We start from the raw sequence: 11,321 nt of genomic DNA, 5'->3' as shown, positions 1-11,321 counted from the left end.
ACCTCCGCTCCAAACAAAAACTCCTCACTCTAGGCTTCAAGGCTCTCCATCACCTTGCCCCTTCCTACCTCTCCTCCCTTCTCTCTTTCTACCGCCCACCCCGCACGCTCTGCCCCTCCGCCGCCCACCTCCTCACCGTCCCTCGGTCTCGCCTATCCCGCCGTCGACCCCTGGGCCACGTCCTCCCGCGGTCCTGGAACACCCTCCCTCCTCACCTCTGCCAAACTGATTCTCTTCCCCTCTTCAAAACCCTACTTAAAACTCACCTCTGCCTTATTGTGGTTGCTAGGATTTGCAGAATAAATCAGAATTCTGAGATTAGGAATATTTTAAATTCAAGCAACGAGTAGAAGAGAACTCATTGGAAGAAGCATTTTACAAACATTGTGTTTTACTCCTCATTGACCATTTAACTTCATAATCGTGTCTCCTGATTTAGTAGTTTAAAGGTTTTACAAAACATAATAACAGAAATATAGTCAGCTAAATGGAAAGTGACCTAAAGATGCAAACTACAGGATAGAAACTTTACTTTCACAATTAAAATAAGCTGTAAAAGAGTGTAACTCTTGAAAGCATTTTATACAGTTTCTTCACTCAAGTGCATCCTTCCAGAAAAGTAAGGAAGCTGGACCCTGGAAGAAGACTAGCAAACTCAAATCAGAAACTTTTGTTTCACTAATGAGGACAGAGAAAAGGGCATTATTTGCCTAGAATATTAACTGTTTAAAAACCTGTAAAATCACCAATTCAAATATTTCATATATATTTGAATATTTCAAATTTCTTTTGAAACGATTCTAATCAGCTGTTGCTCGCCTTTCCGTCACTAGCCAAACCTTTCCAAAATCTTAGTTGAAACAGAGAGCAGTCGATATTAACTTTCTCAAGCTCAGTGCCTTAAGGGAAGACAGTGAAAGGTGACCTTCTGGTTGATCTTTTGAAAGATGCTCTTGGGTTTGAAAGGTTCCCTTTCTGTGGATTTCGTGGAGAATTAAGCACATTTCAGCCTAGGTGGTATTCATACAGATAAATTGGGAAATCTTGGTTCCCAGAAGCAGGAATGACAAGCTTCATGCCCAGCAGCCTAACTGGGGAGTAGAAGACCGGTTCAGATTTCCGGGACAATCGTGGGTTAGATGGGCAGGGAAAGTGTCTGCTAGTTCTGTCGTATTATACTCTCCCAAGCGCTGAGTACAGTGCTCTGTGCAGAGTAAGTGCTCAGTAAATACCACTGATAGCTTGTTAGTGCATCTAAAGGGTGTCCTGAGATAAGAGCAGTCTGACTTACCTGAAAATGCTTTTGGCCTCAGAGTGACCTAGTTAACCCTTAGCAGAAGGAAGATCTGTGACTAGCGAGTTCTTTTCCCTCAACACCTATTCTGTTGGATATGGAGGTGGTGCCTACCGCTAAAATCTCTAAGTATTTTGTCAAATAGAATACAGAAAATAACCCGTATTTAGAGAGATGGAACCAAGGGGGTTGGAGGATGAATTGGCTCACCACCCCATTCCTGACTCAAATTGCCCCAGCACGCTGAGTTCCTTGGTGGCCCAAAATACATGGGGAGAGAAAGTGAGCAACAGGAGGAAGGGGAGTTTGTGGAGGCCCAAGTTTAGGCCCGGTCAGCTTCCTGCCTGGCACCGAAAACGTGTCGACTTTCAGGACCGAGTACTTAGAAGAGACTCTTGGTGACTGGCATTCCGATTTTGCCTAATTCAAGCCCTGCAGTTTCAACGGGAAGTCGAACGCTGGGTTTTTGTAAGAAACCAGATGGGTATCGTACTGCTCCATCTGAGGCCCTCGACACTTCTTGACCAGAAGTGCGGAGAGTACCAAGGTGGTGAGGAGAAGCAGTCCGCTGGTGGCAGACAAGGCTGCAAAGATGAAGAGGTGGTTCGGCTTGGTTGTGAAGGTGGTGCAGGGTGTCTTCGGTTTGCTGGCGCTCATTTGGCTCAGGCCTGCCTTGTTGGATGCCAGCACACACACACGGTAAGTGGTGCCCGGAGACAGTTGGTACAGGGGATGCTCTCTGGCGGTAGCATAGATGTCCCTCACCCTGGTGTGGTTCTCCCCGCTGCCTTCCGGGTGGTAGGAGAGCTGGTAAGTCTGCACGACCGAATTTGGGGCGCACCAGTGGACCAGAGCAGACGTGTCCGTCACCTCGGACACCTCCGTGAGCCGTGGGGGGTCAGGGGTGGTGTTTTCTCCGCTGATGCCGGGACAATGGCACTGGGACCTTCGCTGCAGTTCTACACAGGGTCTCTGGAGGTGTTTACAAGGGTGATAATCGCAGGGGACAAATTTCGGCGGCCCCACGGGCTCCTCCTTCTTCTCTTCCTCCTCCTCCTCCTCCTCTTCATCACTGTAGTCATTGTAGATCCATATTACATCTGAAGGACTTGGCCTGTTAGTCTCTGCGGGGACCTGGGAGCCAAATTGGGATGGAGTCATGCTTTCTGGGCCGGTTGGCCCCGGGGGGCCTCTGGAAGGTTTTCTGGGAATTGGAGCTGAGCCGGTGGTGGCGGCTGAGGTTGTGGGGCTATGGGTAAATTTGTAGAGGGAGTTTGGCTCAGTGGCATTCTCTAGCCTAAGGCTCGCCTGAGCTGAGCTGCTTTTTCTAGGAAAGGTGCCAGGGACTGTGGGAAAACCTGGAGCTTTAGTTCCACCTCTTCCCGCAGGCGTTGAGGTAATGAGCGTTCCTGCCTCTCTGGGGAGGGGAGTTGTCTCTTGGGGGCTCTGATGCCCTGCCGTTGCCAGAGCTGAGGTTGGCGAGGACTTAGGGACAGAGACACCCCTCTTGGGGTCCCTCGGAGAACCTGCCGTGGCTCTTCCGGCCACTGGCTTGTGAGTGGAGGTGAGCGGGGCGACTTCTCTCAAGAACGGAGGGTTTGTAACCGTGAGAGAGGCGTTTCCTTCAGTTTGGCAGGAGGTGTGCAGCTGGGAGAGGGAAAGATGGGAGGAAAAAGTTCCTGAGGATTCTGCAGCTGGGTGGCAGATGGTGTCTGTTGCCCTAGAGGGTGAATTCATTGGTTAGAGATGAGTTGGTAGATCTAGAGAGATCCCTGCCAACCAACATTCGCTTGACCCATAACTACTTGAGGCACTGGGGGTTTGAGGGTATGGGCAGGGGCAGAGGGGGTACCACAAATCATCCAGGTACCTCCTGGCCTTTGGCTCAAACCTTTCACCCAAACCATCGGTGTCCATGCTGTTAACCAGAAGAAATGGACGTTTTGAGATTCCCTTCTTTGTCTCCATTCCCTCTCTGCGGAACAGGTGGTGGTAACGAGGAGGAAAGACAAGCCGCAGGCTAGCTCTGCTACTTGTCAGCTGTGTGACTGTGGGCAAGTCACTTCACTTCTCTGTGCCTCAGTTCCCTCATCTGGAAAATGGGGATGAAGACTGTGAGCCTCCTGTGGGACAACCTCGTTACCCTGTACAGTGCTTAGAACAGTGCTCTGCACATAGTAAGCGCTTAACAAAAAACTAACATTATTAACTCATCCCACAATAATGGGAGAATGACCTGACATGCAATACAACAGCTGCCCTGTAGCTGACTGAATACTGGGCAGAGTTAGTCTCCGTTGATGTCCCTGGAGTGTGTCCACCTTATTTCACTCCAGTTGATTCCACTCGGTGGCCAGACTCGTTATCTGGTCATTCAGCTCTGTTACTTAAGCCCTCAGGGAAGCAGCATGGCCTCATAGAAAGAGTACAGGCCTGGGAGTAAGGAGACTTGGGTTCTAATCCTGACTCTGCTACTTACCTGACATATGACCTTGGGCAAGTCACTTAACTTCTCTGTGCCTCAGTTACCTCACTTGTAAAATAAGGGAGTTTGACATCCTACTCCCTCCTACTCAATCTCCATGTGGGAAAGGGACCATATCAAGATGATTATCTTAATATCTACTAGTAAGTGCTTATCCAAGGACAATAAAAACCCCTCAGATTGTGCTTTTTATCTCTACCTATAGACTTATAATATTGTCAATAAGAGAATTGCACAAAAGACTTAAGATGCCTCCCATGGCTCAAAATTGCTTTTAAATAGAAAGGTCAACCCACTCTTGTTTTCTGAAAAGACCTTGATTTGAGTTAGCTGCTCTCTGAGGAAGTGTGACATAAGTATTGTGACATTTGTTAAGCACTTACTATATGCCAAACACTGGACTGGATGTCTTCCATGAGGCCCCCAGTCTAAGGAGGATGGCGATAGAGGACTGATAATTAATTCCCATTTTACAGATGAGGAAAGTGAGGGACTTGCCTGCGGTCATAAACTAGGGAAATGATGGAGCTGGGACTAAAACCCAAATCTTCTGACTCCCGGTCCTGTGCTCTTTCCACTAGGCCATGCTGCTTCTTATTATGAATTAGACATTCTCTGAGGAAGCTTGCCATAAGGAGTTAACTGCCTCCATCTTGAAGACCTGCCTTAAGATACCCGGAAATATTCGATTTCCAAACTCTTAATAAACTGACTCTTCTCATCCTGAGATCCTCTCCCACTCTGGGTTCTCGCCTTATGGTGACCAATTACCTGTGCAGGACAATCCTCTCCATGTTTGAAAGGAGCCATGAAAGCTCACAGCTGCAGATTAAAGGGTTGCCAAAGAGGTTAATGGAAATGTTTGAGGAGGTGGTGAGTGTCCAGGGTGAGAAAGAGCTCAGATTGCAGCTAAAAGACAAAAAAAGTTAGAAAAAAAATGGCATTCAGAAAGTAATTTATATTAAAATAAACTAACACAGCTTCAAGATTTCTTAGTTAACAGGATCAACGGTGATGAATTGTTAGGCTCTACTAGATAATAATCAATTAGTGGTATTTGAGGGGTTACTTTATATCAGAGCACTGTATTAAGCATTTGGCAAACTATTATACAGTTGGTCAACATGATCAGCAGATTACAGTCTAATGGGAGAGACAGGCATTAAAAACTACTTGTGGGTAGGGAACATCTACCAATTCTGTTGTTTAGTACTCTCCCAAATGCTTAGTACAATGCTCCACACACAAACAGTAAGCACTCAATTACCAAGGGTACTGAGTTTACTCTCTGTTGGGTCTCAGGCACACCCACACATCACACATTATAAACACCCTGAGTTTGGCTATTAAGTACGCTTTCTGTGTTCTTTCCGTTTCCGCATATTTGTTTCTGTTTCCCTCTCTCCAGTGGGGGCTTTTGGAAAACACTGCCAGTTTGCTAAACCTGGCAGAAACTTGTCTCAGGTTCTGTTTGGAGGTGGAAGTGAGAGATGAGACTGAAGAGGAAAGAAACGTATTCTTGCAGCACCTGCTGCTTGTTAACTACATTTTCCAGAATCACCTGGGAATACAAGCCAATCAGCAAGTCGGGCAGAGCTTTTAAAATCAGCACTAGGAGTGTTTCTTTCTCACTTTCACTGGGCAGTCTACAGGCTAGACTGGTGAGTACACAAGCTCAGAATCTTGGGGTCCTATGGAGCTTTGCTTGTATATTTCTCAAAGTGATGCTTAGATATTTGGGTTTGTTTTAACTGTCCCCTTAGTCTCCCTGCCTTAAAGTGTTTTTCTATGTCAGACTTTTGAGCTTTTGGGAAAAATCTGGAGGTGCCATGAACTTTGCACAGGTCTCTCCCTGCTAGGTAACTCTCCCTAAATGACCCATGGCTGCAGTCCTGCACCTTGGCACTGCAATCCAAAGCAACTTAAGTAGAGTCCAATATTGCTCTATGCATCTACAGTATGATGAGATTCTCTTTAATTACATCAGCAATCCGGTTGCCTTGTCCCCTTGGCCTCCCCACAATGTCTGCTCTGGTCACTTTAGTTTCCCTAGCCCCTCCCTAGTGGCACTCTGGCACAGCTTAGCAGCAGGAGGCAAATCTATGGTATTTACTGAGCACTTACTATGTGCAGAGCACTGTAATAATAATAATAATAATATTGGTATTTGTTAAGCGCTTACTATGTGCCGAGCACTGTTCTAAGCGCTGGGGTAGACACAGGGGAATCAGGTTGTCCCACGTGGGGCTCACAGTCTTAATCCCATTTTACAGATGAGGGAACTGAGGCACAGAGAAGTTAAGTGACTTGCCCACAGTCACACAGCTGACAAGTGGCAGAGCTGGGATTCGAACTCATGAGTCCTGACTCCAAAGCCCATGCACTTTCCACTGAGCCACGCTGCTTCTCTAACTAAGCACTGAAGCAAAAGAAGCAGCTACAAAAGGGGCTTAGGCCACCCCAACCAGGTATTGCTTGTCAGAATGGAACTTGTGTGAGACAACTGGATTATTCCATCTTTAATAATGGGGCCATAAGGCACAGAATGGTTAAGCAACTTTTCCTAGATCACACAGTGATTATTACTAGTTATGGTATTTATGACATGCTTATTATATGCTGAGCCCTGAGGATGTATGATGATTGGATCGGGCACAACCCCGTCCCACAACAGGACCCAAACCTAAAGAGAACAGAGCAGGCAAATCGAAGATACCTAACCGTGCTGAGCCACTAGACACTGTGGCCTGCTGTTGGACCTTTAATGTGCAATTTTGGACCCAGACTTTGGCTAGTGGTGGGGTTGGTCAGGTTTTGCCAGGATTTAGAGTTCCTGTAAATGTGATAGGGCTGGCCTCTGGGGGAAGAGCAGTGAGTATTCATTTCTGGCTACAAGATTATAATTGCTAATTGTGGAAAGGAGCTTAGAGCTAATAACGGTGCTAGTTTTAGAAAGGAAAATGGTCCCGGTCAGAGAAAGTGGCGGGGGGGTTGGGAGGAGAGGTCCACTTCCTTGGATTCTGGAGCCAATTCACTATGAGTCTTTAAGTTCACATCTCTTTGCCTCAGTTTTTCTATCTATATAATGAGGATGACAAACATTTGCCCTTTCCTGTTTCACTGGAACAGTGAAAGGATGTCTGGGGAAAGTGCCTTGGGATATAGGATCTCAAATAGCCAATTGTATTTATTGAGTGCTTACTGTGTGAGAGCACAGTACTAAGCGGTTGGGAGAGTGCACTATGACAATGTAACAGACACATTCTCTGCCCACAAGAAGCTTATAATCTAGAGGAATAATCAGTCAGTGGTATTTATTGAGCACTCACTGTGTGTAGGGTACTTCTAAGTGTTTGGGAAAGTACAATACAACAGAGTTGTGAGACATGATCTCTGTCCACAAGGACTTTACAGTTTAGAGAGGAAGACAGACATTAAAATAAGTTAAGGATAGGGGAAATAATGGAGGAGGGAATCGACTGACTCTAGACTGTAAGCTTGTTTTAGGCAGAGAACGTGTTTACCAATGCTGTTATATTGCACTCTCCCAAGCACTTAATACAGTACTCTGCACCCAGTAAGTGCTCAATAAATACAAATGATTGAATACCTGTGGGGTATCAAGTGTTACTGTGGGAATGCTGGAAGAGGTCTTACCAACTCAAGTGTAAGTCAGTCAAATAGCCCACCTGGAACACTTACTTTTGGAACCGGAGGAACTTCAGACGAGCTGCGTTTTCAAATATTTCCGTTCTCACTGAACTCAGGGCTTGGGAGCGTTGACAATCCAGCTCTCTCAGGTGAGGCACCGATTTGAATATGTCCTGGTCCAGGCGGCCCAGTCTGATCATTTCCCGAAGGAAGAGAGATGAGAGGTTTGGCAGGGGCTTCGATCCAACCTGGCTGGACTGAAGCACAGAGGGAAGGTCACTCACAGCCCACCTGTGATGCAGACAGTGTGGAAGAGGACCTTGCCTTAAAAATTAACCAATCCATAAACATCTATTAAGATTTTTCCAAGGTAACAGTTAGACCCAGATTGATTTTAATTAAAAATGCAAACCAGGCATCAGAGAAGAAATCTAAATAATTCTTCACTGTTCCCTCGGCAGTTCTGAATCAATCAGTTCAGGAGGCCTAGAAACAGGACTGGAAGTCAAAAGACCTGGGTTTTAATCTGGCTCCACCACATGATTGCTGGTTGACCTCGGACAAATTACTTGACTTCTCTGGGCCTCCATCTCCTCATCTTTAAAGTGGGGCTAAAATACCTTTCTTCTTTCCCCTTAGGTAGCCCTGTGTGAGAAAGGGACTGTTTGATCTATACTTACTGGATCTTCTCCAGCCCTTAGCACAGTGCTTGGCACATAGTAACTGGTTACTAAACTCGACAGTCATAATTGTTGTTATTAAGATGATTGAATTCCACAGTGAACAGTGGACAGTAAAGAACAACTAAATATCATCCCTTAATCTGCTCCTATAACTAGGAGATGCAGTAGGAAGGAGTCAGGGAATGCAGTGAATCCCAAAAGCATTTAAGGGTCAGGAATCTGTTGTAGCAAATGACTGTCTTTTCCTGTAGCTGACTGAACTGGATTTAGAGACATTTTGCAAGCTGAAGGCAGGGTTTGCTCTTTTGCCTGCATTTTAGGACTGTACTTCATTTCTGATTTCTCTGCTTCCCAGCAGAAGGTAGAGGCCTGTGAGGTGCTAGTAAAATATCAGTTCTTCTGGAGGGTGGTTAATTCAAGGGAGAGGAAAGACTTGGGAGTATCAAGCTGTAGTCAAAAAAACCAAAAACAAAACCTTGGTGGTAACATCCAAACCTCTAGTTAAATGGTGCTTAATGAGTTTGGGTGGACAGATGAAAACCCAGTGCCATGCGGAGAATGTAACCTTTCCCCCCTTTCCCCAAGCTGGGACCCTCCCCCCAGGCAGACCTTCCCCACTACCCTCTCTCTCCCTCAACCAACTGGTTCCCAGACTCACTCTCCTCAAGGAAGGTTCTGCTCAAATCCAGCACGTCCACCGTGTCCATTGGGGCGGGCTGACCAGATGGAGTTAACACACTCAGAGCAAAAGCCCTGTCACTCACTCCTGCCCAAGTCCCGTTCCCCAGCAGGGTGGAAGACAGGTTCAAGACGCGGAGCTGGGGAAAGCAAGAGAAAGCCAGGGGCTGGATTTCCCAGATGGGGTTTCCCGCGAGGGAGAGCCACTTGAGGCTCTGCAGCTGGGCCGCAGGGCAGGCCGGGACGGCCGGCAGCCTGTTGTAGCTCAGGTCCAGGGTTTCCAGGCCCTCGGGGGAAGGTGCTCCCCACCGAACCTCCCGGATGATGTTGTAGCTCAGGGTAAGGATGTGGAGATTGGGCAGGGTGCTCAGTGCCTGGTCGGGCACTTCCCTCAGGTGGTTGTTGTCCAGGTGGAGGATCTCCAGGGCTGTGGGCAGGCACTGGGGCCAAGTTTCGAGCCGTCTGTCATTCAAAAATAAGGCGGTCACAGTTGTCTGCCTCAGCTTCTCACAGGACGAGCTGGTGAGGTTGTTGGGCTCATCCCAGGCTGTTTGGTGGGTGACACTGAAAAGAGGGATCCCCTGGGGTGGGGCTGACCCTCCGCCATCTGCTGAGCTTCCAAGGGCCACCCAGTTCAGCCCCGCCACTGAGAGGAGCAGGAGGGGAAACATCTCTTGGGGCCTGAGTAGTTTCTGACGTAGATCTGTTCAGGGGAACAAGAAGAAAGACAAGCAGGTCAGGACTGGGGCAGGAGGTCACAAGTGCTTTCAGAGAGAGAAGTCAAAGGCCATTCTTTTCGTGGTTTGGCTAACAGGCCCGCTAGTGTGGGGAAACCGTGACCACTGGAGTCACTGAGGAGGAAGAAAGAATCCCGGGCATTCTCTGAGCAGAGCAGTGCTCATGTACCAGGTTTTGAGCCGGATCATCCTCCATTCGATCTGCCTCCGGACACCTTCGTGTCTGGGATTTCTACTTGGGACTCCAGCTCCTGCAGCTGCCAAATCCCACGGTTTAGAAACTGAGCCCGACTGCACGAGGACTTGGGGGGAGGATCACAAAGTCTGGGAGTGGAAAGGGTTGGGGGTCCGCACTCTCTCCCCACCCCCACCGCGAGAACTGCTCTAGATTTGGGTTAAATCAGAGCACTTCCATAAAATAGCTCTGAGGGGCCAATGTTTTCTGGCTACCAGACACTGCCAATGATGAGGAGCCTGGGGAGACAGACATGCTCACAGGTCAGAGTCTCCAGGAGGAGAGACGTGGGAGCCCGATACAGGCAGTGGCTTCAGGACAAGGCCCAGGGCCCTGAGGTTAGTCAGCCCACCAACCCGCCTCACTGCTCAGCCGCCCCTGAGGAGCTCAATTAGCTTGAACAGCTGCCCCTGAGGAGCGGACCCCCCAACCCTTCCCACACCACAGCCTTTGTGATCCTCCCCCCAGGTCCCCATGTAGTTGGGCTCTTTTTCATGATAAACAAATAGTGGTCCACAGCCCTTCCCAGTAGCTTCTCACTAGCCCAGCTTTCCAAAAAGAGGAGAGGATCCCAGATTTGGCCAAACTAACCTCCAAGTTTCAAACAGCCCTGTGAGCCAATGTCTGAGCCACCGCCAGGGGATGCCTGCCTATTTAGACCCAGAGGGTATCTACACAAGCAGCATAATCAACTGGCCCTGGCCCTCGTTGGGAACCCAAACCAAGTCACAGTGCTGGGCTCAGTGGCTTTCCCCGATCGGGCTTGGGCTTAGCCTCTTAGTTCCTACGTGTGCCAAAGCCACTGGGCATGGCTCTCTCAGAGTCAGAACATGTGGCAGAGGCTGCATTTCTAAGGCTCGATCTCTGCCCTCTAGGAGAGGCACTTCCACCCTAGCTTGGCGGGATGGAAGTTTACAGAGCAGACTGGAAGTGAACGACTAGATGAAGCAGCAGAAATGGAACCAGTAACGCTTTGTACCTACCTGTCAGGTGTCCTGATGTTGCCTGCTCCCTTGGTTTCCCTCGCTTGTTTAAAGACCCCCGTGAACCAGTGACTCAGATGGTTAAGGACTGAAGCCCAGAGTCCTGCCTGTTCTCCAGTTCCCCACTCCACCCACTTCGAGTTCTTCCTTCCCCCTTCCTGGCTCCTCCTCCTCCTCCTGCTTTTCTTGAGATCTCCTTTCCATCTGTCACCTCCCCCCAGCTATCCCTGAGAGGGTCTGTTTTCACACCGGCCCCTCCCCTCATCTCTTTTTATGGTCAGCTCTTTCTCTCCTGAGGTTCAGGGAGACCTTATTACTAGATTCCCAGCCTACTCCCTCTGATCCTGCCTCCCCTAATGAGTGAGTTATGTTCTCAGAGCACCCGAGGATCAAGGGTTAGTGTCGAGTGTTGTCAGCCGGTCCTAGCCTGTTATTTCTCCCGAGCTGTGGCTTCTCGACCTTTCCTTGGTCACAGGTGCTTCCTGTCTCCCTAAGGTGTGAGGTTTGAACCCTTCAGGAAAACATGTGGATGCTGAGGAGAGCCCCGTGAAATTGGAAACCTGAAATGAGACAAG

The 11,321-nt window shown here is 48.4% G+C and overlaps 1 protein-coding gene across 1 annotated transcript; it reads right to left on the bottom strand.

Annotated features, from left to right (window-relative positions):
* Nucleotides 1–313: 313 nt before the first annotated feature.
* LRRN4 (leucine rich repeat neuronal 4) lies at nucleotides 314–10,901 on the bottom strand. Its single transcript, XM_029071619.2, has 5 exons — nucleotides 10,747–10,901; nucleotides 8,752–9,494; nucleotides 7,482–7,666; nucleotides 4,551–4,688; nucleotides 314–3,014 (listed from the first exon to the last, which is right to left on the bottom strand). Exons 2-5 carry the CDS (start codon nucleotides 9,460–9,462, stop codon nucleotides 1,715–1,717), a joined length of 2,334 nt encoding a protein of 777 aa, XP_028927452.1. The 5' UTR covers nucleotides 9,463–9,494; nucleotides 10,747–10,901; the 3' UTR covers nucleotides 314–1,714.
* Between the last annotated feature and the right edge of the window lie 420 nt (nucleotides 10,902–11,321).

This window comes from Ornithorhynchus anatinus, chromosome 9, assembly GCF_004115215.2.
Source record: "Ornithorhynchus anatinus isolate Pmale09 chromosome 9, mOrnAna1.pri.v4, whole genome shotgun sequence".
In the NCBI taxonomy this organism is placed as follows: Eukaryota; Metazoa; Chordata; class Mammalia; order Monotremata; family Ornithorhynchidae; genus Ornithorhynchus; species Ornithorhynchus anatinus.
The sequence above is the reverse complement of the archived record's forward strand: the minus strand, read 5'-3'. Positions and strand labels throughout refer to the sequence as shown.

Coding starts and splice junctions, on each gene's coding strand:
- LRRN4 (XM_029071619.2), bottom strand. CDS start 9,462: ATGTTTCCCCTCCTGCTCCTCTCAGTGGCGGGGCTGAACTGGGTGGCC. Junction 4,689..7,481: donor AAGTTCCTCCGGTTCCAAAA/GTAAGTGTTCCA, acceptor TTTGTCTTTTAG/CTGCAATCTGAGCTCTTTCT. Junction 3,015..4,550: donor GAGAGGATTGTCCTGCACAG/GTAATTGGTCAC, acceptor TTCACCCTCTAG/GGCAACAGACACCATCTGCC.